Here is a 27704-nt window from a genome sequence, read left to right as displayed (position 1 = left end):
CATGAGCATGGCAGTCCATGCTTGTGAGTCCATCACTTGGGAGGTAGAGGCAGGAGGATCAGGAACTCAGCCATTCTTGACTACACACTGAGTTTAAGGTCAAGACGGTGTACATGAGGCCCTGTCTCTAAATTTTTACTTATTTTTATTTTATGTGCATTGGTGTTTTGCCTGCATGCATGTCTGTATGAGGCTGTTGGGTTCCCTGGAACTGGAGTTACAGACAGTTGTGAGCTGCCATGTGGGCGCTGGGAAGTGAACCCAGGTCCTCTGGAAGAACAGTTAGTGTTCTTAACTGCTGAGCCATCTCTCCAGCCCCCACCAATATTTTTAAAATTAAAGTTATTTAAACAACAACAACAACAGTATTTGCCTCTTTCTCCTGGAACCTTCTCAGAAGATGCAGAAACCAAATGCCCGGGACTCAAGCCAATCCCTCCACTGAGGGTGGGTATCTACTTGTCCCAAGCCAGATATACCAGTGAGTTAAAGTCTGCTTTCCACAAAATGGCTGTCAATAGGTCAACATTCTGAATTCCCTCTTTATTTTAATGCTTTTTTTAAAACATCCATGCAAAGGGGTAGTTGTATATAATTCTTGCTAACAGGTAGCAAAGACCAGAGGAAAATTTGGAATCTATCTATAAACTGGAATCCTGGGGAGCAACTGGTACCCTGATACCCCATTGCCTCCACCCGGTAAACCCAGTGTCTCTGCAAACAGGCAGCAAGACCTCTGTGGCCTAAGCAGCTCAGACACCTTCTCTGTGCAGCTCTCTTGAGTCTGGCTGGTGGGTCAGCAAATGGGATACAGGAAGGGCTTGTCTCTAGTGGGTGTGCTGTCTCCCCAGTAGTGACCAAGCTCAGTGAACCACAACAGGACAAGAAGCAGGACATGGCAGGTTAGAGGCATGAAGTCACACTGGACCACCAGACGAATCAGCCCTGCAGAGCTAATCCAGTTACAGGTGACAGTACACACTGGTTACTTTAGGGGACCAGCTTTGGGGATAACCATACAGATTGTCTTTTGGGGTGAATCTTCTCTGCTAGGCTCAGTCCCACATCCTGCTGGGTCCTACATCATAGAGAGGTTCACTACCTCACCAGGGCCTGGCCATGTCCCTTTGTCTTCAGTCACTCAACTGAGTCACACCCTGGAGAGCTGTGGCTCCATGCCTGGGTCCTGTTCACACCCTTTATTAGCTCAGAGGGCTCAAATCATGACACCTGGGTGGTCCACAGTGCTCTGTGTCTTTGTGGCTACCCCAAAACCTAGATTCCTCACTCTCATTCTCTGAGGTTGATTGGTTACGTCTACCAAGAAAGCCTCACACCAACTCCATACGCCAAAAATAAAGAGCCGAGGGTTACTGGTGGCAGCCGTCCTAGGGTCCGCACTGAATCTGGAAGGTACTGTTGGCCCTATCTGACCAGGTCAGCTCCTGCCCCTTGATTCTAGCTGCTGGGCTACGGCCATGGGGAGGCTCCTACTAACTAAGGCTTGTTAAAGCAGACCCACAGGGAGGGCCCACGAGGGGTGTTGAGGGGTGTGAATGGGTCAACAGCACCACACAGGGAAATGGACCCCACGCAGGACAGGACCTCAGTTCACTTCCTAACCATTTTGTCACAAGTCCATGACACAGCACATACTCGGTAATGGGGAAAGAACCCAGATCACTTCTTGGTGGTGATGTCACAGGTCCCGGACATTCCGCGTATCCAGGAGACCAAGGCTGAGGAAGCTGAAGACTTTGCAGGGAAGGGCGTCCTCCAGTGACTGGAGGGACCATGGCAGTGAATAGGGGATTAGAGACCTTCTTATCTGTCTTCCTGCTGTGCTGCTGGTACGGAACTGATCTACAGCCGATCAACTCAACTTCAGGTACGGCCGCAGGGAGGTGGGTGGACAAAACTTCGGCCTGGATGCCGTGGGAGTAGCCTTCTCCTTTGTGCCCTCTTCTTTCATGGGAACTCGGGGAACAGAGAGAACCAGAAGGTTTTCCATCTTCTAATCTTTTTCAAACAGGAATGCCAGGGAGCCGCTAAATATTAACTTAACGGGAATGTTCTAATGTATCCCAAGATAGAGGAATAATGTCACAAACTGCCGTGTGTCCATCCTCAGCTTTAATAACTGCACATTTCCCAATTTGTTTTTATACACACATGCGCGTGCACCGTACAATACATATATAGACACACACACACATATACACACCAAATGAGCACGCTCGCGCGTGCACGCGCACACACACACACACACACACACACACCCTTCTTTTGGGGACCAATCAGCACTGTCCCAGTAACTTATGACTCTGTGAAGTGGGTAAAATACACTCAAAGATCACATTAAAAGGACATATGAATTCTGTCTGTTCTGTGCACACAGTATGAAGCACTGCCTTCCTATGGGACCAAGGTCTCTTATGTCATAAAACCATTTCTGGGAAAGAGACTATTAATTTCAGCTGCCAGTAGTGCCCGGTCAGGAGAGCAAGAAAACAGACAATTGGAAGAAGGGTCTGCTCACAGGAGATACTAGAGAAACCCAAGTTCAGAGTACAGTCCAGACCTCAGGGTCAGTGACCAGAGAGAGAGCAAGAGAGCGAGAGCGAGAGGGAGGGAGAGAGAGGGAGGGAGGGAGAGGGAGAGAGAGAGAGAGAGAGCAAAATGAAGTTTACCAAGAGTGGAAATGGGCATGGGAACCACAGGTGTGTGCCTCAGTTTCCGTTAAATCCTCATTTACAAAAATCAACCAAAAGATGTGATTCCTGGCTGTAAACCCCGCCTCCACGGCCCCACCTGCTTGGTGTGAGGAGTATTCAGTCTTGATGCTGTGATTCGGGTGCGCCTTTTTGGGACTTTTTATAGGGAATCTCAGATTTGGCTTCTCCAAGCCTCTGGGATGTGGGTGGACTCCTGCCCCCTGTAAGGTTCCTAGGTTCCTAGGAAGTGACCTTTCCACCCGTCCACAAGATTGGGAGCCCAGGGAGCCAGGTGCCAGGTGGGCTGGTCTAGGCCACAGCCTCGGTTCCTCACATCTGATTCTAAGTATTTGGAGTAGGAAGGCCAAGCCGATGCCTTGGCCATGTGGCCAGCATTTCCAATAGTGTTCTGTTACAAGGGGAAAAAATCTTGGAGTGCACGTGTCTGTATGTGTGCACGGTAAACATTAATGCATGTAAGGGGCTGTGTATATGGAGGCCAGATGTTATCGGACATCTTCCTCAATTACTATCTATTTTAAAGAACCGTTATCACTTCCTAAACCTGGAGCTCACTGATTTGACTAGACCGGCTGGGCAGAGAGCCCCAGGGACCCTCTTTTCTCCCTGATTTCTATGTGGGTCCTGGGGATCTGAACTCAGGTCCACAAGTTTCCACAGCAAGCATTTGCCAGCTGAACTATCTACCTGGCCCAAGAATAATAGCATCGTGGGGCTGAAGAGATGGTTCAGGAGTTAAGAGCACCGGCTGCTCTTCCAAGGACCCTGGTTCAATTCCCAGCACTCATATGGCAGTTTTTAAGTGTCTGTAACCCCACTCTCAGGGGATCTGAGACCCTCTTACAGCCTCCACAAGCGTCAGGCATGCAGATGGCTCATAGACATGCCTGCTCACAAAACACCTACACTTGTAAAATAAACAAATTATTTTTTAAAATAAATAATATCTTACTGAACTTATACAAATACTTATATGACTATAAAATAAATGTTGATAGATATTTAAGAGGGATCAGATAGAATATAATTTTTTTTGTAAAACTGTAGTTATGAGGGTCAGGAGAGACGGCTCAGCAGTGAAGTGCCCTTGCTACTCTTACACAGGAGTAGATGTTGCTTCCCAGCACCCAGGTTGGGTGGCTCACAACCACCTATAAGTCTAGCTCCAGAGGACCCAACACCTTCTTCTGATCTCCACAGGCATACACACACATGCACAACACACACACAACACACACACAACACACACACACAGCACACAGTCACCCGCACAGAAATAAATAAATAAATCTTTAAAAAAGAATAAATATACTTTAAAAAGTACATTTTCAAGCTGGGTTTGGTGGTGCACATCCTTAATCCCACCACTCAGGAGACAGAGGCAGAACTCTGTGAGTTTGAGGCCAGCGTGGTCGACTTAGAGAGTCCCAGAACAGACAGGGTAATTTCAAAGTTTCTCAGAGTTAGTGGATAACGAACTGTCTTTAAATGTACGGAAACACACCAACGATGCTCCAGACAAAGACTCCGAAAGCATAGCCACTTGGTGCTGCTCCACCAGGCCACAGTCAGTACACTTCAACAACCCATCTGCTCCTTCCTGGATCCATGAGGATCCCAAAGACCAGCAGACACTCTTGGAAATATCGGCAGGCGAATTCTGGGTAGAATTCTCTTAGTCCGTGTCCTGAGACTCCCTGCGGACAAGCTTGAACTGTAGCTGAGTACACCTGCTTTCAGAAAAACATCCGAGAAAAACAGGGAATGTCTGCAAAGAACACAGGCTCTCAAACCTACTGCGTGCCCACCATTCTGAGGTCAGCAGGGGGAGGTGGTCATTCTCACAGCAGCCAGTGTTTACATCAGTAACTGCCAATCAATCACACGATCCATGGACCTATCATGGCTAGTAAAGAGAAGGCAAATCTCTGGAAATCTCAGAGCTGCTGGCACCTGACATACCTCCACAAAGGTGGGACTCAAAGGATCCAACACTGCTCTACTCCACGAAGCTTCCCGTACGATTTCACGTCACAAGCAAGCTAATTAGCTGAAGAGCTGTCTTTCACACGATGACAGAACAAATCTCCAGAGACTTTCCAGGGGCCTCTGGGAAATTTCAAAGTTAGCTTGAGGTCAGAAAGACTGCATTTAGAATTTAATTCAGAGGTGTCAAAAAATGCCAAGCACTTTGAAGAGTTGACTGAGCTCACATCGTCTATGGAACAGCGCTTAGCTTCCCAGCTAAGTTAAAGGACAGCGCTTTTCAGGGAAAGGGAGGAGGTAGATAGTGGTTAAAGGTGGGAAATAACCTACCCTCGCTCTCTCAATATCGAGAGGGTTCCACGTTCTTAAGTAATAAAAAGCTTGAAAAGACGACACGAAGCACAGGAAATTATTTTGGTAAGAACGGAGCCTTTGTCTATATGGGAGGCTACTCAACAGGTAAAGAAAACTTGTACTCTCTTATGAAGAGGAGGCTAACCGTCCAAGGACTCTGCCCTTTCAGCACAGAGAGAAGCCAAGGCCGTTCCACATGGCCGCACACCTGATACCAGACCTCATTTCAGAACCTTACAATGGCTGTCCATTTACCCAATCCAGCCATGGGAGATTAGATTTCTCTTCTTTCTCATAGATCCTCACACCTTACCCTACCCATTTAGACTTTTTGTTCCTTTCTTTCCCCCTTTTCTTTATTAAATAACTTTTAAACTATTTATGAAAAAAATGACTTTCTTCTCTCTTTAACAAAGATCCATCCTTTATGTCTCGCGGCTTCCCTTATGAAACACAGATCACTTGGACTGAAGCCTGCTTGCAAAGTCTGCCTCTCCTTCCTGGGTCACAGGAGTTTTAATTACATGCATAAGGAGTAATTTGAACAGAGAAAACTTGAGACTATGAATTATCGGTCACCATAGTGAGGGGCAAGTTTCCTGAACTTCCATCTTACACAGCTTAGAGCCATGACTGGATCATTTTAGTGGGTGCAGGTGTGTGCATTTGTGTAGGAGTGCCTGTACGTGTGCACGTGTGTGCACAGGCATGTGAATGTCAGAGGTCAGCCTCAAGTGCTGGCCCTCAGGCTCAGAGGAGTGAACCTGCCTCTGCCCTCCCTCAATGTGAAGCTGGGGCTTGTCGGTGCATGCCACCATGCCTGGCTTTTTCTGTGGCTTCTGAGGGGATCTGAATTCAAGCCCTCACACTTGCAGAGGAAGAAGTAACCCACCTCCCCAGCCCACCACCGACAATGCAGCAGAAGCAGCAGGCTTATTAACAGACCCAAGGCAGTTAGTCCCTCTTTGGAAGGAGCAAGAAGACAAGCGTGCAAATGCAAACTCCTTCCTAACAGCAAGTGTCTTAGATCTTAGCTTAGATTACTTACAAGTTCTACAAAGTCCTACTAATTGTGGTGGCCCTAGGAAGGTTAGAAATTGCCTCTAAGTTGCTTCTTGCTTTCTCTCAGCACCCAGAGCCCAGGCTGCAGAGGTTCAGGTGTTCACACAGCCCCACAAGCCACAGAACTCACTGAGTGTTGAGAGAGACGCTTCAAAAATGGAACGGTGCACACACACAGGAGGGAGTGCAAGCTTCTCAAGACAGAATCGTTTGGGTCTTAACCAGGACTGGAGAGATGGCTCAGTGGTCAAAAGCACTGACTGTTCTTCCAGAGGACCCAGGTTCAAATTACAGAACCCATTCAGCAGCACACAACTATCTCTAACTCCAGTCCTAGGGCACACAACACAGAGACATACATGCAGGAAAAACACCAGTTCACATAAAAGTATCTTAACCATGGCTATACACATGGCCATGGTGAGCTTTCCAGTTACACCATCCAAAGGCTGTCATCTCTCTTTGTTTCTCTCTACAGGATTTTACATTAGTACATGAGATCACAAGGTACTCTGGGGTACACTGTGTAGACCTACAGGCTGTCAAGATAACTGGTCATAACAGGAGCCAAGAAGGCTAAGGAATGTCTACCAATAGTTCCCTTGGACATCTAGGCATAGTTTTGACTATTAAAGTGGATGAGCTTGTTTGTGAGACTTTACTCAGAGAAGCAGTTTGTTCTGTAAGGAGAACAATGAGGGTGAGCTCAAAAGATCACAGACACTTCAGCTTTCTGGAAAAAGGAGTATTATTCTTTGCGGGTAACTAGATCAGTCATTTCTGTGATTCCTAAACAAAATCCAGAGGTAGGGGGCTCTTTCTTTTTCTCATGCCCCCCTCATTTTCTCTGTCTTTCTATCCTGCCTTGAGACACCCAATCCACACCAAAGAACATCCACTGTTTCAGAATGCCTTTAGGACAGCTGATGTCAAGCCCAAGCAGGGCCCCATGTGACTTTTGTCCTGACACACATCTGGGCACAATCAAGCCACAGCCTTCCTCCCCATCAGCCTTTCTCGGAGATAATCAAGGACCAAGGGTCACGAAATGAGCCCAACTCGGGTCCCCAGCTCCATTTCTCAGGAAGGTCTCCATGGCCCAACGATGGCATGAAATATCCCAACATTACCAGTTTCCTTTTACTTAAGGTCTGTGGTGCACACTGGGGCTGGGCGGGTCTAAGGTTGGCTTAACACACACACCCTTCCTGATGCCTCTGCGACCACCACATGTCCATGCCTATGTCTAGCTGCCAAACTGCTGCTGTTGTGGCTGGCCACTATCTCCTCTAGAGTCCTAGTCAAAGCCTTGATGATATCCAATATCTTCTCCAGCTTCAGACCCAGATCTAACCCAGGTGACTTCTAAGATTTTTTTTTTTAACCAGTTTACGACCTGGATAAAATCCAGGTGACTCTCAAGGTCCTCCCAGCTTGAGACCTGATTATCACCCCATGTGACACTCAAGGTCTTCCTCAGGTGAGGGGCCGGTGAAAGAGCAGTTTTCACGTTGCTCCAAGAGAGACGCAGGTAGACTAATCTCGCCCGAGGTATTCCCACTGCTTGGCAGGAGAGGAGCTGTGTGTGCTGCAGTGTGTGGGTCCCACACAGGGACATGCTGGCCACTGAGAGGAGGGACAGAAGTTGATAAAAACCCTCGTAATGGAGAAGGGCTGTCTCTCTTTCACCCAATTAACCTGCGTGAACTCGGAAAGCAACAGTGGACTTCATGGAGCCAGAATGCTGACGTGGGCACTGGGAAGACGTCATAGTGTCCTGACCTTGGGGATGTGTGCTGTCTGGAAGCTGCGACTCTCAGGAGGAGGTGACAACAGGAAAAGCACGGTGGAGCAGCTACACTTGACAATGCACGTTAACAGGCATGGACAACATGAGCATACATACCACGCATGTGCGCACGGCTGACTTGCACAATGCTTCCATTGTGATTACGGGACAGACACGAGATGAAAAGAATATTTTTAACAAAGTGCTGGTGCTGCGCAGCTGTACCCGTTCGTAATTATCCATTAATGTCTCATGCGGAGAGAACTGTACTGTTTGTTTGGTTTACCGAGGTCAGCACACTGGGAAGCAATTGTCATCACCGGCACAGACCTCCTTACATATTTCCCATTGTTCTGAGCCGTGCAGATGAGCACTTTGGGATGCAGATTGTCCATCATTAAAGCCTTTGAGAACAGCTTTGTCATTGGTTTAGCTGCAACTTCAGTTCTCCCAGACAGCTCTGCGCCTCAGAAAGGGAAGGGACGGTGGCCCTGTTTGCCATCTTTGGGGTCCCAGGACCTGGGAGCTGGAAGAAGAGGCCAACCCTGAGCTCAAACTAAGGGATGTATCAGATGAAGAGACAGCACAGACCCCGAGATAAACAGAGGTCACGTCTGAAGGAGGAAGTGTGTGCTGGACGCTGCAGAGGGGAAACTGGTCCTCAGAATTCCCACAGTGCCCAGATAGAGCCAGACCCTGGACGCCCTCCTCCTGCCCATCAGGAAGCAGACATCACAGATAAGACAGCCCTGGGCCCTGGAGACAACTGCCATCCAGAACTCTTCAGTTCACTAACCAGGGACTCCACTTCTTCCTAGCAGACAGACCCCGTGGAGGGCTCTGCTCACACAGGAGGAAGGAGGTGACCATCCTCTGGCCCTCCCCTCCTCCTGAGAACCTCAGGTAGTACAAGAGACCATGCATGGTCACCTGGGGCTCAGAGAAAAACACTTGTGAGGTGTTTTCTCATCACAGGACAAAGTGACATGGAAAGTCTTAGTCAGAGGCGGGGCAAGGGCTGCTTCTCCCTGTGTGCCTAGCTGGGCTTTGGGGTGCTCAGATGGGATCCCAGGATGGAGTTCCCCAGCCTGGTGGCCACCCAGGTAGTATCACCAGCCATGCAGGAGGCAAAGCACTGCCTCCTACAACAGAGCACAGGACCCCCTTCCTTCGTTGTCCCTGTGATAGAGCTGAGTTGTCCCTGGGTGTGGACACTGTCTTACCATCCACGAGGACCACTCTAGTGACCAAGAGAGAGGTTCTAATGGGGCACTTGAGGAAATCATGGGTTCCACCCACACAGCCGTCCCATGGGTAATGTCTTTCCCATTTTCCAAGTGAGAAACTCAAGTCCCAGAGGCTTCCCTCAGCACACACGGGGAAGCAGCACTCCCTGTGGGATCTTTCCTCTATAGCAGGCTGGGGTCATCCCTTACAACTACCCGCTCACAGAGAGGTGGGTGGAAAAAATCAGTGGATGCTATTAAACTATAGACTTCTATCTTCTCCCCCTCCACTCCCAGGTCCACTTACTGAAGATGCGCTTAATTCGACAACAGAAGACATACCTGAAGTTTTTGGTAAGGATTCCCATGCACCTGAAGTTTTTGGTAAGGATTCCCAATACAGAACCCGGTTTGTGGTGAGAGACTGGGACCTTCCCCCAAATAACCTGTCACCAGCTGCAGACATCGGGGTGACTTGCTCTGAGTCCCGAGTCAGGTTCTCCTCTCCTGCAGCTTTAGTACCGACATCAGAGGCAGATTTACCCTACATACAGTATGAGTACCATTGGTCTGGCCAGAGCCGTCCGGCGGAGATGGAGCGCGGGTGCACATAAAGTGCTACACTTTCTGGCATCCATATCTCAAAGACTGTAACAAGGACACCAACTTTAACTGCAGTCTGGACCAGGCTCCTGACGCTAGGATAAGCAGGTCCACCCTGGGCTCCAGGCGGCTCCCCAGCGCTGTCCCTGGTCCCAAAAAGCATCACGCTACAGAGATGGAGGCTGCTTCCAGATGCTTGCTTGTTCCGCTCCCAGTGTGGTCCCACACCATACATGGTACCTTATAAAAGCCATGAGATAAGCTTGTCCCTGATTTTACAGAAGGGCCCACTGAAGGTCAGAGGTGAAGAAAATCACCCGAGATTCTATCTGACTGAGAAAAGCAGCAGACCAAGTCTGAGGTTTTATGTCCAGGACACTTATGTTGGAGGCTTCATAGGAGAGACAGGAAGAGTGTAGTGAATAAAACACAGTTTAGGTAAGACACGATGCTCTCTCATATGAGGGAACAGAGATGGGACCAAATTACAATAGGGATAACCATGACTATGCCTGGAGCCAGATTTTCTACCCTTGGTTGTGGAGGGTGTATATAACCAGTTTTCCATCACTATGACAAAGTATCTGAGGTGACAAACTTATGAAGAGAACAGGGATTCTTTGGGCTCAGTTTTTGGAGCTTCCAGTCAAATGATTTGTTAGCCTGGATGCTTGGTCCTGTAGCAGAAGCCCATGTGTCATGAATGTAATGTGTAGTGAAGCAAAACACTCAGGGCACACCAGCGGAAAAAGAGGCCACGCCCCACTGACCTAAAGGCCTCCTATTACACATTCCCTGAAGGCTCAGTCACTTCACAATAGTGTCACCCTGGCAACCAAGCCTCTAACGCATGAGTAATGATGGCTACCCCTGATGCTCTACTGTAGGAAGGAAGAGGTATCTAGGCGCTGAGGACAGCACACTTCTAGGTGTGCCTGTGGGGAGATTCCCAAAACAAATGGATCGCAGATGCTCTGACTAATGAATGATTTAATCTACAGATGGATTCTAAACCTAACAAGGGAGAGGCAGAATTCTGGAATATGGGACTCGTCGGAGGAAATATGTTCTTATGTGTCCTTGGGCACTGAATCTTGCCCCTTGTTGCTGCTCTGATTTGCTCCCTGTTGGCACAACACAAGTGACTCCTGTCACGTGCTCCTAACCATCATAAGAGTTGACCTCCCAAAGGCCCAGAATCAATGTTGTCAAAAGCTATAGACTGATACCTTGCCCTCTTGAGTCATGTATGTTGGGTAACTTGTCCCAGGAACAAAATCTAAGGCAGAAGATTGGTATCAATGACATGGGGTCAATGCTATGACAAACCTTGATGGTTAATTCCTTAGCCTCCGGAACTGGTTTAAATTGGACAGGTTGAAGATGTGAACTAGAGAACGCGTAGGATAACATAAACTGGGCTAAATGGGTGATTCTGTTGGTAAGTCAGAATACCAGGATGCAATAGGTATGTAGCTGGTGGAGGCCAGGAATGCTGGGTGCTTTTAAGTCAAACTGACACAAGCTAAGGTCCTCTGAGAGGGGGGAAACTTCCACTAAGAAAATGCCTCCGTAACATCAGGCTGTGCTCAATCCTCTAGGGCATTTTCTTAACTAGTAGTTAGTGTGAAGGGACACAGCCCATTGCGAATGGAGCCACCCCTGGGCTGGTGGTCCTGGGTTCTATAAGAAAACAGGCTGAGCAAACCATGGGGAGCAAGTCGCTAAGCAGCACCCCTTCATGGCCTCTGCATCAGCTCCTGCCTTCAGGTCCCTGCCCTGCTTGAGTTCCTGTCCTGACTTCCTTCAGGGATGGACTCTAATGTGGAAGTGGAATAAACCCTTTCCTCCCCAGGCTACTTTTGGCCATGGTGTTTCATCATAGCAAAGTTAGAAACCCTAACAAGATACCAGGCTTCTGAAGCTTCATGTTGATATGAAGAACCTGGTGAGAATTGCCCTGGAGTCTTTCCACTTTCTCATCAAGAACTTGTCTGTCTGACTTGCAGCTCTATGGGAAACTGGGTTAAAGGTAATGAACTAATTAACCCAGCCAAGAAAATTGTACGTCAGTCCCACTTTTAGGCTATGGCATGGCTCCTACTGGGTGCTTTCAGACAGGTTTCCAGTAAGATCCAGGGGGAAGGGCCGAGCAGAAAGACTTGAAAAGTTTGCAAGCTAATCAGAAAAGCCTGTGTTAAGTGGGGGCTAAGGAAGGCATGGTTTCTGAAAAGAGTATGACTATCAAAAAGCAGCCAAGGCCCCTGATGCATCCAGCACCTTGTAGGAGTTGTCTAGATCCAACATGTGCTCAAGTGTACAGGGCAAACTTCACCGAAACCTTCTTCTCAGGAGGAAGTAATGCCCCTGGGGCACACTGTTCACCTTGGGGCTGCCTGAGAAGGTACTACCTAGTATTATTTTCGTGGTGCTCCTCACCTAACCCTAAGACGCCAACGTATCCAGGATCCATGTGCACCCGATTGTATTGCTCACATTGGCCTCTTCTACATGATGGGGCTTTGTAGACACATGGAATATAAGAGCTGCTGTTTTATAGAAACTTCCAACCCTATTTCAAAGGAAAGACTGAGAAGCTGGGGACGTGTATAGCAGGGCCAAATTCCCTGTAAGAGGGCAAAAGAGATTATAAACATAAGCTGCAGTAGAGACCCGGGGACATGGAATATTTGTCAATGGAAGCCATAGGCAACGAATACACACAGCCCCAGAAAGGAGCCATGCAGACTGCAAACAGCCAAGCCATAGGGACAGGACAACCAAGCTCTTTCGAGCTCACCTAGCACCAGTTGCCCCCGTGCCAGACATGAATCTACTGAACTCCATGCTTCCCCTGCCAGATGTTGGTCTTGCTTTGGTGCACTTTTTCTTTGCTGTTCTTTGGGAATGGGAATGTGTACTCTGTGATACTGCATTTGGAAGCAACTTGTCCCTTTTTGTGGAGACTTAGATGAGACTTGCCTGCAGCCTTTAGAGAGTCTTTGCGTTCAGACTTTAGACATGTTGAAACTGAAAAGATTATGGGGACCTGTGGAGCCAGACCACTGTGATTTGCGTCAGGAGACCCACACGAGCCAGGTCAACTGTGGAATGCTGTCATTTAAGGAGGTGTGCTTGTGTGTAAAGTTAACAAAGGGATATATTTGCTATGGGTGATCTTAACTGTCAGACTGACTCGATAGAGGCTGTTGTGAATATTCCTTTCCCGGGTAGACAGTGTCTTAACTCTTCCTCATAAGCTTCCCACACAGACTAAAGCTCTGTTCTATCAAAGTTCACCCTGGAGAATGAATGAGCAGAGTGAGTTTGCTTATGGAGCATGGGGGAGGGGTTGCTAGCAGGAGTCTCTGGTGACTCCCAGGCAGGACTGGAAAGTCTTCACCCAGCATGGATGGTGGCCTCTCCTGCTCAGATGGAGGCCCCTTCTGTACCTTCCTTAGCTTTATACTCTACGCCTCCCCCAGGATTCCGGAGGCCATGTGCAATCAGGGCTGAATTGCATACAAATGGTGCTGATTCAGAGGCAAGAGTGAGGGACTGTCAATAATCAACAAGCCTGAGCAATGACCCCTAGCCAGCAGGCTCCTAGCCAGCAGGCCTCAGGAAGATGGTGGCCTTATCAGATGCTTTGTTGGGAGGGCTGTGTCCTACAGCAGATTCCTGGGGGATTATTGAAGCACACCTCTGTGTATTGTGTCAGAGGGCATTTCCAGAGATGGTGAGCTCACCAAGGCTGTGGCAGGAAGACTGGCTTAATCTGCCAGTAGATTCCAAATTTGAATTGATTGTTAACATGTAATGGAACTCTGCTGTGAGTTACAAGAATTTAAGGAATGTCTCTTTGCCAAGTTCCTTCCAGATGATCTTCACTCTGCTTCCTGGCTGCCATCATGCAAGCAGTTTCTTTCATGCCACAATGGCCCGAAACTGCTGAAGCTAGAAGTAAAATTACCCCTTTCCCCCTTATGTTGCACCTAAGATAGTGGGTCACAGAGGTGACAAAGCTAATTAAAACATGGACATAGGGACATTCAGACAACAAAACTTAACTAAAACATGGGTGTGGGGCCATTCAACAGATCGGGGCATGGTTTAGGAGATATCCAGGTGGTACCCACTTCTCTGAAATTATTAGGGAGGCAATGACCATCCATGCAAGGTTCTGTAGAGGGTCCACCAATTCCTTGAGTTCTTTTTTCTAGCTACAGTGTTCACAGGGCGCCTCAAGTGCTAACTGCACAACCATGCAGCCCGCCTTACCAGCTCTAACCTGTCCTTCTATACTTCCTCAAGATGAAATTCTAGCCCAAGAGATTCTGGAGCCAAACGCACCATCGGCAGTGTCTGAAACATCAGCAACAACCAAAGTATCCATACAAACAACAGCACAAACCAAGGACAAAAGCAAGTATACCCTTCTCGCCCCTCTACGCGCTTGTACTCAGAGAGATCTGAGGGGCTGACGGCGTCACTTTATGTGAGCATTTACCGGAACCAGCTTTGGAAACGTAAGAGCAGCTGTGGCCTAAGACCAAGGAGGGAGTCCCCTCTGAGGCAGGGTGGCTGGCTTCACTCTGAGGTGACCTCGGAGTCACATCCATGCGTACCCTGAGGCTCAGCATGTCCGTGGGGTCCAGCCACTGCAGGAACACAGGCTTACAGATGAGCCAGGTCATTAGAGTTTAACACACCCTATCCCGTGGTGCGCTCACCCACGGCTTCCAAGGGGCACACAGCTCTCACGCTACACCGGCTGAGATAAAACCAAGGTCAGCATATGCCACGCCCCAAACCAAGAAGCTCAGCAGACAGAGACAAAGCACAGGCTTTGCAAAGCACAGCTTCCACACTGCACGGCTGTGCAGACAGATAGTCACGGACAGCGGCAAGGAGAGGCCTGGGGTTAAGAAGCCCTGAGGCTCTGTGGGAGAGGCACTCAGAGGCAGGAGGGTTCAACATGCCCTTGGAGGTTTTTTGGTTTTTTTTTTATGTTCAGATGTTACAAGATTGTAAGAGTTTGCTCATTCCACATCTGCCTAGACATAAACAACTGGGCTCCCAGTAGTAAGATAATACCTGACTAGTGAAATACTAATTTCCCAACACACATTTTCAACTAGGAATTGAACACTGGGCTATCCTTCCAGCGCAGTATTGTAAAATAGAAATTAGTGCCCATACCACCCCCCAATCAAGTTTGTAACAAGAAAACTTTTCCCTGTTTCTTTCCATCTTCTTCATCCAAGACATGGGTATTGATGAAAACTACCAAGAAGATGGCTCCGAGAATTACCATGAATTACTGGAGAATGTAGAACCCTCGACTATGAGCAAGGATAAAACCGATAAAACCGACAATTATGGTAAATATGATCTAGCCTCTGCTGAGCTCAGAGACTACCAGGGAGCCAGCATCTGATGCACTTTGTAGCACGATTCATAAAAACCCAGAGACAGAAACTGGGGTTCAACCTGAAGGTCAGAAAAACAAAACAGCCAGCCACTGGCTCTTTCCTCTACCTCAGTCTGAAATGGTGATCCTGCGTCAGGAATCTCAGAGACTGTGGCTGACAGCTGCCCCCTCCTATTTTACAATCCTCTCTAGTGCTGAAATTAAAAGCATGCACCACTACTGCCCAGTTTCTATGGCAAACTAGTGTGGCTGCTGGGATTAAAAGTGTGTGTCACCACTGCCTGGTCTGTAAGGCTGGCCAGTGAGGCTGTTTTACTCCCTGATCTTCAGGTAAGCTTTATTTATTAAAATACAAATGAAATATCACTACAGCACTTGACGACTGCTCCACCTGAGTTAAGTAGCCTGGCGCTGAGGCTGAGGGACCCCTGCTTCCTTAGCTCTGCCCTGGACTTCACCGTCCACAGCCAGCAGAAATGTCTCTGCCCAGGTCTGTGGAAGCCAGGAGTGGAAGAGAGGCCTCTCTGCAAGCTTCCAGCCAATGCACCTCTCCTCTATGGCCAAAGGAGAAAGCAAGACTCCATGGCCCTGGGAGTCAGGAAAAGCCTCCTTCTAGAAGAACCAGTGCACCATGGCTCCAGAAGCTTGATGTTTAATCTCATAGGTTTTGTTGTTGTTGTTGTTTTTCCCTAACGCTTAGATCACATTAGGGTAGGACTAGGAAAAGAGTCTGTGCAGTGTGTAAGACTCACATGTAATACTCTGAAGTGTGACTGACATACAGAACGAGACAAGGCTCCAAAGCTTGGTGGCTCCTGGCATGGGGCAGAGGAGGTCTTTAACACACAGCCCTGGGCCCACTATACAGCTCTTTGGGCCCTGGGCCCTGGATTTACAACCCACACCCCACACAGATCCTCCAAGGCCTGGCCTCTGGTGTTGGAACTGACTGAAGTAATAGTTTCATGGTACAAACACAAACATCATTCTATTTAAAATGAGTGCTTACCAGTCTCGAGCTTGTCCCACTCAGAGGTTTGTACAAACTGCCCGATGGTTTGGCACAGTGTTTGCTGAACAGTAATTCTTCGTTTACTTAGTATCATTGAGTAATCAGGACTATGATCTAAGCCACAGCCACCTTTGCTTAGCTACCTTATTTCCTCACAATCCCCACCCAGTCACTAACGCTGGGCACTGATGCCCACTATAGCTGATGCTGCAGCCATTTCTTCTGCATTGACCTCATCCTCCTATTCCTGGCCTTGAGTGCCATTCCCATGTTCATTGCCCACCCCCCGAGGTGCTTGGGGCTTATCTGGTGACTCCCTGCCCATGCCTAGCTCCTTTTTGCTAGGTTAAGTTCCCCTAAAAGACCAAGAACCAGGGATGGCGACACTGCTCAGCAAGCCAAGCCAGGAGGCTTGGTGACATCCATGTACAACTTTGGATCCATTCCATCATTTCTCTTCCTCTGCCTTTCTCTCCTTAGTTCACACAGCCTCAGGCCTCTGTAGGTAGGGTATTTGCAAGCAGATAATGGCTATGGTGAACAGCCTGAAGTGTAGGAGTTTTCATACCTCGGAAATGTATTTGTGGGACCAACTCTTTTTTTTTAAGTTTCTTTTTTTTAATTTATTTAATTATTAAAGATTTCTGTCTCTTCCCCGCCACCGCCTCCCATTTCCCTCCCCCTCCCCCAATTAAGTCCCCCCCCCCCTCAGCCTGTGGGACCAACTCTTAACCAGGCATGGAGTCAAAAGATGGAGGAGGGAATGTACGGCTTTCACACGGTGGCTTCTTAACTCATTTTCAGATCAAAACTCGGGAATAGTGGTAGCATTGCAACCAACCTTTAAAACAAGCACTCCCGGTGTCTGCTGGTGTGCCATTCAGAAAATGTCCCCCCCTCCTTTTTCTTTCATGTTCTTCTTTAAAGACAGAAGTACCGTCGAGAACCTCCGTGAGCACAGTTCTCGGACCAGGGTTGATCCACACTTCTCTGTAAACGGTGAGGACAAGACCCACAGTAACTGCCCTTCCCTGCCACACGGGAGCCACGTGGGGAGACAGCATGCCTGGGAGGCAGGGGTGCGGCTTCAAGGTTGCTTTTCATTTGTGGTTCTCTGGTTATGAATATGGCTTTTTGTTTCCTGTTTAAAGGCCGCTCTCCGATTGTGGTTGGAAATCTGTTCATATTATTGTCTCATTTTTGTCAATTTCTTGAGTTTTTTTTTCCCTCTCCAAATTTGAAGTGTGATTTTTTTAAAAAAAAAAGACAGTTAAACATGTAAACAAAACCAAGTCTGTGATACTCATTGTAAATGAGTTTTTCAAATTTCTCAGTCGGCTTTGTTTTTAAGATTTATTTTATCCATATGTTTTGTGTTTTGCCTGCATGTATGGGGGAGTTCCTGGAGTCTGGAGAAGGGCATTGTTTACCCTGGACTGGGGGTTACAGGTGACTGTGCTGGGAGTTCAGCCTGGGCCCTTTGCAGGAACAGTAATCCCTCTTAACTGCTGAGCCACCTCCTCAGCCCTGATCGGGTTACTTTTGAGGATGTTTGTATTTTTTTCATGCAAAACAAAACCCTGTCACTTTTGTTCTGTCATAATAAGCAGTCTTGTTTTTAATATGGCATAAGCCAGAGCCAGCGCTGAAGAGAAGCTGCCGTTCCCTCCGCTCTCTGTTTCATTTCTTTGGTCCCATGTGGTCTCTAACTGCTTTAGAATTTATTGGCATAACATGCTCTTAATTTCATCTCTTTAAATATGGCTGCACATGTGTCATAGCATGACCTGCTCAAAGACCACCTCATCCCCATGATTTGCAGACCCGCACTTAAAGTACACCAAATCCCCAGATGTGTGGCCATTTTTGGTTTTTTTTTTTCCTGACTTGTGCAACAAGTTAATATCTTGGTGCCAGAGGGTCTCATAAAGGTGTGTTCTAGCTTTAGAGGTGCATATCCTCCTATCTCTCCCCACCTCCCACTTTACTGTATGACATTTTAGAAGATGATTTAGCTTGTATGCTTCCTATTATTGTATGGCATTTTATAAGATGATTTAGGTTGTATGTTTCCTATTATTGTATGGCATTTTGTAAGATGATTTAGCTTGTATGTTTCCTATTATTGTATGACATTTTATAAGATTATTTAGAAAAGAACTGACCCTTTATGATGTTGAGTTTTCTTTACCTGTTTTTGGCTTTACTTTTGGGAGTACTGGCTTTCTAATAAAAATGTCTTTTAATGTTGCTTTAAAAATAACTTACAGTTTCATGATATCATGTTTAGAGTGCATCATTGTAATAGTACTACCATATGAATTCCCCATGGGCATCAAGCACACGATGAATTTTATGAAAGTCCCATGAACAGTGATAAAGAAGATTTGTACCCTGCTGTCACCACGCCTCAGGAACTCTACGCGTGTTTGTGACTTCTATTGTGTCGGCCACACTGTTTTGTTCTCTGACTCTTCTATTGAGAGTCTTATATTGTTATCCTGATACAAATGTCTTCTGCATATGTCTCGATACACTTTTGTAGATTTTTACTTCCTAAGTGTGGTGTCTATTATTTGACACATAGATTTTTTTACGGATGTTTTATATTCATTATGACTTTCAGCACTCAAGACTATAAAGAACTTGCTATGTGCTTGAAGCTTTAGGGACCCCACCTTGCTTTCTCTGACATAAGGCTTGTTCTTTCTACTTTCTGATTGTTTTACTTGTGAAATTTTTCTTCCTTCTTCAACATTGTCATTCATTTGCCTTTTTGTTCATTAAAAATACAACCATAGTGGAATTTGCCTTCACAACCATTTTAACTGTGCAGTTTAGGGGTATCGCAGTTAAAATGCACACCCAGCATCACTACCGTCTCCATAGCAACCCCTTGGTTCCCCTCCCCTCCGCCCTTTGCTCTACTTTCTGTTTCTCGAGGGTGTCCCGATAAGCGGACTCACATAGGTCTGTCTTCTTCAGTCTGCTTATTCCACTTTACCACATTGTACTTAGTAATCTGTGTTGCTCTAGACTAAATAATCTTCCCTTTTAAGGCCGAAAAACTTCCAGGTCGTATCCCCTATAAAGAGGTAATTTCTAAAACATTCAGAGAATGAAAACATAGCATAAGCAAGCTGCCCAATCCAAGACTTCTGAAGGACTTGAATATACAATCCTCCAAAGAAAACACACCAGTAGACAGCAGCTACTAGCAAAGGCACCACTACCTCCAGTTATCAGGACATGGGGGACAGAACTGCAGTAGGGTGATGTGGGAAGGAGGCTCCTTCTCGCCAGCACCGCCTGGTATGGAAGCTGCCACCTGATGACGAGTAGCCCGGGGATGAAGACCTCAGTGGCTGAAGGTGAGAGGACATGGTCCAGGAAGCTGGAACGGATGCTCGGCGTCTGGCACTTGTGTTTTACAAGAAGCATCCTACCCCAGGAAATTCTCCACAGTTCATCATCGTGAAGAACCCAGACGTGGAATCTTGTGGTCACACTAGGACCCATCTTTCAGAGAGCAGGAGTAACTCACAAGTTCAGACCTGGGGTGTGTGTAGGGGGTTGCTCTTCTAGCAACTGAGCCATTCCGGAAAGCCCCGAAAGCTCACGAATGTTTGTCCCATGTGTAGGACAGTAAGAAAGACTACTCTCACAATGGCGCAGAGCTCAGAACTCGGCTTGTGATTACAGCACACTCCGTCCTGTAGGAGGAGTCGGTTCTAGCTGTGGACCCATTTCAGGCATTGGAACCTGACAAGTGTGTGCACTATATAAATAATTATTTCCTTCAAATTTCAGCAAGGTGTCATCTTTGCCACCCACATGGTGAACAGCAGCAAGTGTGGGTAAAGCTGCAGAGGAAAGGAACAGCATGCCTTGTCTGTGAGGGGGCGAGATGGCAGAACCACGGTGGGAAACAGTGCTGTACTTGAGAAGACATTCAGGATATGAGCCATTTGTCGTACAGTACCACAACTACACTTCTGTGCACGCACTGAAAAGAACGGAGCAATCTGGAAGATGTTTTTGTACACCCACGTGCACAAAACCAGAGCTCACAGCTGCTTAGCTGCAGGAGCAGCTAGAGTCTCCATGGACAACCAATAAACACAATTGCTGTATGCATGTCCTTCTAAACTGCTCAGCATCTCTTTGAGAACAGAGCACGCTCATGAGCCTTACATTCCATGGAAACCATTGTGAGGATAAATTAACAAGCCATTTCTATCACGGTGTGACTGATGGCTGAGCACAGCTCCGTCATGATGTTACATGTGTGTTGTGTAGGTTCATTGTGCTTCTGTACCAGCATACCAAACTTCCCGTCAGAAATCACACTCTCTGGGGGATGCTGGGCTAGTGTCACTGAGACGTGGAAATGTGAATCCAATGACAGCATCTTTCGGTTTTTCAGGACAATGAAAGCCAAAATAAGCATTGTTTGCAGGTCTGTGGAATTAGAAATAATAAGAGGGAGGCCGAGATGTGGAGTGCACAGATATGAAAGCGTCAAAAATAGGTAAATAAATGTAGCCGGAAAGACACATGGTGCCTGTTACTCACAAGCACTCTGATAAAGCACTCTCTCGCCAAAGCGGGAAAGAAAAGTCGGAAAGGAGAGAAGGAAGTGGGATGGAGGGGCTGGGAAGAAGGAAGGAAGAGAGGGATGAAGGGGGGAAATGTGTAAAAGTAACCAATATTCAAAACAAATGCATGTCCCCAGCAGCACAAGGGAGCAGCAACAAACCATTTTAAGGTCCTAGCACACGGAACAACAATAACCGCATCAAGGCAGATAGGAGTGAGTTAGCGATGGATCAGAAAGGCCAAGTCAGCACTAATGGTTCAAGGCGTCTATAACAAGTCAGATTAAATCAAATCATAAACAAACAATTCAGGGGAAGGGAAGAAGAGGAAGAGGAGGAGGAGGAGGACAATGATTAGGAAACGGGGGAGGAATAGGAGAAAAAGGAAGGAGGAGGTGAAGAGGAGGAGGAGAAGAAAGGCAAAATCAGGCAAATACAAAGTAACCAGCAGGCTGGCAGCTACAAATCCAAGCATCAATAATGCTTGTCTGATTTTTTTTCTCTGACTTTAGTATCTCATTTTTCACAGCTGCAAATGGGACACTCACGAGCACATGTGGCGTCTCAGCTATGAAACTAGCAGCAAACAATTTAGAACAATTAAAAGCATACCAAAAACATTCTCCATCCACGACAGAAATAAACGAGAAGTCAACGATGTAAAGAGACGTGGGGAAATTGTCTAAATATTTGCTAATTTACACAGCACGCTTCTCAATGACCCACTGGGTAAAGAAATCAAAAGGGGAATTTGGAAATATTTTTAATTGAATAAAAATGAAAAGTCATGCTGAAATTTGTAGGAGAGAAATCGGCTTCTGTGAAAAGTTATAGCATTAAATGTTTGTACTAAAATGTTTGAAATCATTCATACGTGTGAGAAAAGAATTGAAGACATAAAATATCAAGGTACTGCAATGAAGAAAACAGAGCGACTGACTTAGAATGTCAGACCGGCTGAAGTGCGTCCTCTAAGCGCGGTCTGAGGAAGAGGCTCCATCACCTGGAAGCTTTGTCGGTGGCGGAGGAAGAATGGGAAGGTGAGAGTAGATGCAGAGATGAGGAAGGACACAGTAGATCTGGGGACATACCCTAACAAGGATTCCCCCAGATAAAGTGATCACACAAAGTTGTCCCCGCGACAGCCTGTGGCAGTGTGGCTAGGCGAGATCTCCCCTTGATTCTCAGCCACTGTTTTATTCATTATAATGTTCTCCTCATCCTTGGGCCTCAGGCTCCACATCAGCGGATCCAACCAACTGGGGATCAAAAATCCACCCCCCCACGTCCTCTGTACTGGACACTCACAGGCCCTTTTCTTGTCCTGATTGCCTCATAAATACAGCAAAGTGTTTTCATAATATTTGTAACATATTATTACTTATAAATCATCCGGATGTCTTCCGAGAGTCAAGAGAACCACCCGGTTGTGCACAGTGCCACACGAGCATCTTTGGGCCTGGGTACCAATTGGCATCCAGGAACTACTCTTCTGAAGAACCTGAAGGCAGATAGTCTGCTGTTCTTTCCCTCTGGCCTAAGACAAGACTTTCAGCTTCCAAAGCCATGGCTTTCCTCTCCTTTAGCCCAGAGAGACTTGGTGGTCCCTCTAGAGGGATGGAATGCCAGACTCTTGGGTGTTTGGACAGCTCAGGGGATGACTGTTTTCATTGAGTGAAATGATAGAAGGCCAGAGGGCTGGCACATGCCCGGTGACACCAGGGGTTGGAGGTAGCATTAAAACGGAAAGGAAATTGACCTTGTGGTCCACACCCTCCTTCGTGAAAGAGAGACAAAGAGGCAGAGCCTCCAGCCCCATCTGGAGCCTTCCTTGAGCCCAGCATTGGCGATCACTATGGCTCCCCTGCCTCCCACAGCCCGAGTCACACCTTGTAATTTTTAGAAGAAGCTAAATGGAAGCAGTAAGACAGTTCCTAATTTAGCTTGCTCCTAAAAATTAAAAGAGAGTTGTCGGGTGGAGGTCAGGGCCACTGAATTCCTGGGGACAGGAACGAGCCTGCCACCCTCAGGTGTGTGTGTCCATTGTGAAAATGGCCTCCTACGGGAGCAGGAAACCCTTCCTTGCCGCCTGAGTCCCTGACACAGCACAGGTCACTGAATGAATGAATGAATGAATGAATGAATGAGCAAGCACGCACACGGAGGGGCATGAAGAGCTCCAGGGCCTATTTGGCTAAAGGCCAGGCAGAGACATCTCTGTGAGAACATGACAAGCCTAGAAAGGCTCCCAGACTCACTGGCATGAAGGAGAGATAACCGACCAACAGTCCGAGGCCTTCACCTACAGTTCCGCCCTCTTCCAGGACATCTGGGTGTCAGCCATGTGTCATTCGTGTGCCTGTGAGGTGCACACAGCCTTGTTGGAACAGTCAGGAAACAGTGCACTGGGTGAAGACAGGAGACACAGCCAAGGGACAGCCTCCCTCCACAGCCACTGAAGGCAACTACAGCATCAACTAGAACAGAAGGACGCAGATAAGGAGACCCACCCAGTAGCAAGTCATCCTCTCCCAGAGACCCAGAGCAGGTGACTTCTCTCAGCACCACCTGGCAGTTTCCCACACTGATTCTACCCAGGAATGGCTCATAAAACCTACTAAGTTGTTCCAACATAAAAAAACAAACAAAAAACAAAAAACGCACATACTGATGGAGTGTTTGTTTCGGCAGTAGGAGAGCAAATGTGGTTGCAGCATGAATTTCTTACTGTGACCTGAACCCAGAGAAAGTGGGGGGTGCACTCATCCAGCTCTCGAGCCACCGAGATCCAGGGCAACTGTGAGGCCCGGGAAGCCATCTTGCAGAGACACCTACAATGGTGACAGCCTCTGTCATGACACTGAAGATGGGGCAGCCACATGTAGGGACCACACGGAGTCCTGTCCACATTTGAATCAATCACTAGACTCACTGTCTGCAGCATGGCTGGCTGATCTTTCACGCCTGTGTCCTGGGGTAGTCCTAGCAAACACCCACATACCGTGTGGTTGACTTCACAGGAATTCAGAGCCTGAAGTCTGAGATGCAGGAATGGATGGGGCTGGTCGTCCTGGTGGACATTCCTGGTACTCTGTGGCTTTGCCCTGTGTTTACCCAGCGTTCTCCATGTGTGTCTGTGTTCAGGTCTTCCATTTTTCTAAGGACATGGTCACATTGGAGTAGGGCCAAGCTTTTTCTTTAAGACTTCACGGTAGTGGCATTTCAATTGTATTTTAATAAATAAAGACTGTCTGAAGATCCGAGAGTAAAACAGTTCCACTGGTCAGCCTTATGGACCAGGTTATGGTAACACACACCTTTAATCCCAGCAGCCACACTAGTTGCCATAGAAACCGGGCAGTGCATGCCTTTAATTTCAGTGGTGCACATCTTTAATCCCAGCCCTAGAGAGGATTATAAAATGGGAGGAAACAGCTCTCAACACAGTCTCATTCTGAGATTCCTGGAGGCAGGATCGCCATTTTGGCCTGAGGTTGAGGTAAGAGCCAGTGACTGACTGCTTTGCTTTTCGGATCTTCAGGTTGAGCTCCTATTTCTCTCCCTGAGTTTTATTCATCGTGCTTCTCCTCACTCCAATCTATTATATCTGCAAAGACCCTGTTTCTAGGTCATGCTATAGCTTACAGAGTCAGCATCCAGGCTCTTCAACTGCCGTGGCTTTTCTCGTTTTTCTCAGAGGATCTTAGGAGTTAAGTTTCTATTTAAATTGTTTTCATGTTGCTACCGATCAAATCTAGAGCCTCATTAATGCTACCGGTGAACTCAATACTTAGCCTGCGTTCAGTTTCTGAAGTTAAAGAGAAAAAGCACCACATTCTGTTTTGGTTTTTTTTTCTTAAATCAAAGTTTGATCACGGTATATTTTTCTCCACAGAAAAGAAGAGCTCGAACAATGATAAGCACAGGAAAGTGTCCGTTCTGGACAGAATCCTTCAAAACATAGGAAGATATGAAGACAGCCTGGAACTAAGAGGCAAGTGGCCCCAAATCTGCAGGTCCTCTGCTGGGCAGAGGTGAACTAAGAACGTCACTTGCCAGTGAGGCTCTTCCTAGCAGCTCTTGGATAAGCTGGGGTTTTGCATGGGTATTTGCCTGGACAAGTCCAAATTAAGGGGTCCTAGGCCAAGTCATTGAAGGGTTCCCACCTCAGCCAAAGCAGAAGTGTGGTTCTCCCTCTCCCAGAAACAGTTAGGACCTCAGAGTGCTTGTCACTCATACCATGGTCCCTGCCACCATGCCTGTCCCATTTGTGACCAGCACATCTGCTGGGCCTTCTCAGGGGAAGGAGTCCTCCCTTCGGGACTGAGCCCCATCCCACCCTCTTTCATGTTTCCCACGCGGACTGTGAGGAATTGGCCTGATAGTGGGGCGACACATCTGGGTTTGAGTTCCAGCGTGGCCGTGATGAGGACCTTACATAGATGTTGGCCAGTGGTCCAATCCCTGAGCTGTAGCTCTGGGTACTCAACGTGGCGCAACTTCAGCTCCCTCCTGGGTGTCAAGATGGAGTTTAGTGATCTTGCAGGCCGTGAGTCAGAGCCTGGCTTCAGAGTGGCTCTCAGGTCCTATTTGCCTGTTCCTGGGGGAGGGGCCACATCTGATAACAGCCAGAGGGAGGTGATGAAGGTTGGTGGATATCCAAAGACCCTCTTAACTAACTTCACAATCCAACAGAGTCTCTTAGACTTGGTCAGTTCCCACTGGGCCTGTAAGACCCTGTCCCTTATACTAGAGTCTCTGGGGGCTCATTTGGATTTTGCAATAGCTTTGGAGAGACTTGATGTCTCCACCAACCCCTTCCATCAGAACCCCTAAAGACCTCCTCCAGCTTCATAAACATCACCCTTCACAAAGGATGCCACAGAACCCCAAAGTCATGGGTTTCTGTCAAGAAATCCTATCCTTCCAGTATAGGGGCCCATAACCCATGGGGTCCCTCAATCTGGTTATAAGCCAAGGATAGTTGAGTGGCAGGCAGGGAGGACGGCCATCTGGTTGTTGTACATCCCTGAGAGCCCCAGAGTGACCCCTAGAAAATTGCAAAGCTTCTGATTCTGCAGGTGGAGACCCTGCCTGCCCAGAAATTCTTTTGCTACAGCTGGTCACCCACGCGGGAAGCTTGGGATGTTTGTTTTCAGTCTTGCCCACGAGCCACGGGATACGGAGCAGCAGGGATGACAGGCATGCACATCTTCTTAGGAAAATCTCCTCTTTCCAAACAGAAAGCATCTTTTAGGAGAAGAGGACCAAGCCCAGGAGGACAGCGTGGCGCAGGCGCTCCTGAGCTCGTTAGAAATGCTGGAGCCACTGGCAAGCTCCACACCACTCGTGCTTAGGGAATGCGCACATTCGTTGTTATCTATTCATAAAAGACAATTTTTTCCACGTAAGCCTAAGCTGAGTTATGTGGGGTTAAAGGGTATGCCTTTGCAGGGTTCTGCCTTGTTCATAAGTCGCCACAGACCGTCTTCCGGCTTTCCACATCTGCGTTCTAATCACACCAGAGTATAGCTACCATCGGCAGGAGAAAGCCTCTCTGCAGTGACACCCAAACCAGGGCAAAATGTCGCATCTCGGTGTTATTAAAACTTGGTTGTTCTTGGGCCTCCTCTGAGAGCTGCAGAGATGCAAAGCTGATCCTCTTGGGGGGCATTCACATGGAGCTAAAATCTAACGTTCCAGGACAGGCTAATGTGTGAGGACAGACAGAGAGACAGACAGCTTCTGTTTTCAGCAGAATAATAAGCTACAAGCCAGTCCACCATTCCAGACATGGAGCTCTATATTGGCCTAGTAGTTACAGATAATGAAAGAAAAAGTGTTCAAAGGACAACTCATGAGACCTGGCTGTTTCCACACCTAGTGAGCGGGGGTGGAGAGCGCCCAGAGAAGAGACTCTCTCTTGTTAGTGATGCTCTTTTTATCTGGCTCATATGAGGGAGCCCTAAATCACCTCTTAAAAGGAAGAGATCTCCCCGGGGTCGCTCACTGCCCGCCATGGACCAAGAACTTCTCGTAAAGCAGCTCTCATCCTCAATCTTCCTGAGGCTGCTGTGGCTGGAATCCAGGCCAGGTGCACCCAGGGAAGAAGGGAAGGGCACCCTTATCTGTGCTGCCACTGCAGGTCAAGCTGACAAGGTGGGGAGAGCTGAACATGGAGGGAAATGGCAGCTCAGAGCAGTGGAGGACCTGATACCAATTGCTTTGCTGGGAATTTGTCACTGACACCAACATCCCTAGGAATAATGGTAGGAGCCATGCAGAACCAGAGGGAGATTTCCTCTCCCGCTCTGGAGCAAGACACGTGATTCCCAGGAAAATCGGATCAAAAGGCCCCGTGTGATGTCATTATTTTAGGTTTCTCCTTTAACTGTATGAATGGATTCCAAATGGCTCTTCTTGGCTTTTGGTTTCTCAAGACAGGCTTTCTCTGCATAACTACTCTGGCTGCCCTGGAACTTGCTTTGTAAACCAGGCTGGCCTCAAACTCACAGAGATCTACTTGCCTCTGCCTCCAGAGTGTTGGGATTAAAGATGTGCGCCACCACCGCTCGGCTTAACCAACTCTTTTTAAAGGCAGCAAAACGGTTGGTTGAGAACACTGACTACAAAACAGAGCGCAGATAGTGTCTGATTTACTTATGACATGCTCCATCTCCCAAACCATCGTTAGTGAGGGAAGGAGAATCTACCTCCTGCACAGCACAGCTGAGCAAGACAGGGCACTGAAGGCTTTTATATCAGGGTCCCATGGTCCCCGTGCCTCTAGAGAGTTGGGAAAATACCAAAACTCAAGATACAGTTTTTGCTGGGTGTGTATCATAAACTCAAAACATTGTAAGTTCAAAACCATCAGGATATGTGCCTTTACCAGTTAAATCCTC

The 27704-nt window shown here is 47.6% G+C and overlaps 1 protein-coding gene across 1 annotated transcript in view; it reads left to right on the top strand.

Annotated features, from left to right (window-relative positions):
• Positions 1-1794: 1794 nt before the first annotated feature.
• Spaca7 (sperm acrosome associated 7) overlaps positions 1795-27704 on the top strand; it is a 31651-nt gene continuing 5741 nt past the window's right edge. Inside the window, exons 1-6 of the mRNA XM_041673569.1 lie at positions 1795-1888; positions 9450-9506; positions 14070-14180; positions 15023-15139; positions 17129-17200; positions 24695-24793. Coding sequence (XP_041529503.1) covers positions 1795-1888; positions 9450-9506; positions 14070-14180; positions 15023-15139; positions 17129-17200; positions 24695-24793 — 550 coding nt within the window. The remainder of the gene's footprint in view (positions 1889-9449; positions 9507-14069; positions 14181-15022; positions 15140-17128; positions 17201-24694; positions 24794-27704) is intronic.

Source organism: Microtus oregoni, unplaced genomic scaffold, assembly GCF_018167655.1.
Source record: "Microtus oregoni isolate MIOR12 unplaced genomic scaffold, Mior012 000024F_ref0000369, whole genome shotgun sequence".
In the NCBI taxonomy this organism is placed as follows: Eukaryota; Metazoa; Chordata; class Mammalia; order Rodentia; family Cricetidae; genus Microtus; species Microtus oregoni.
Note: the sequence above shows the minus strand (reverse complement) of the source record. Positions and strands in the feature narration are given on the sequence as shown.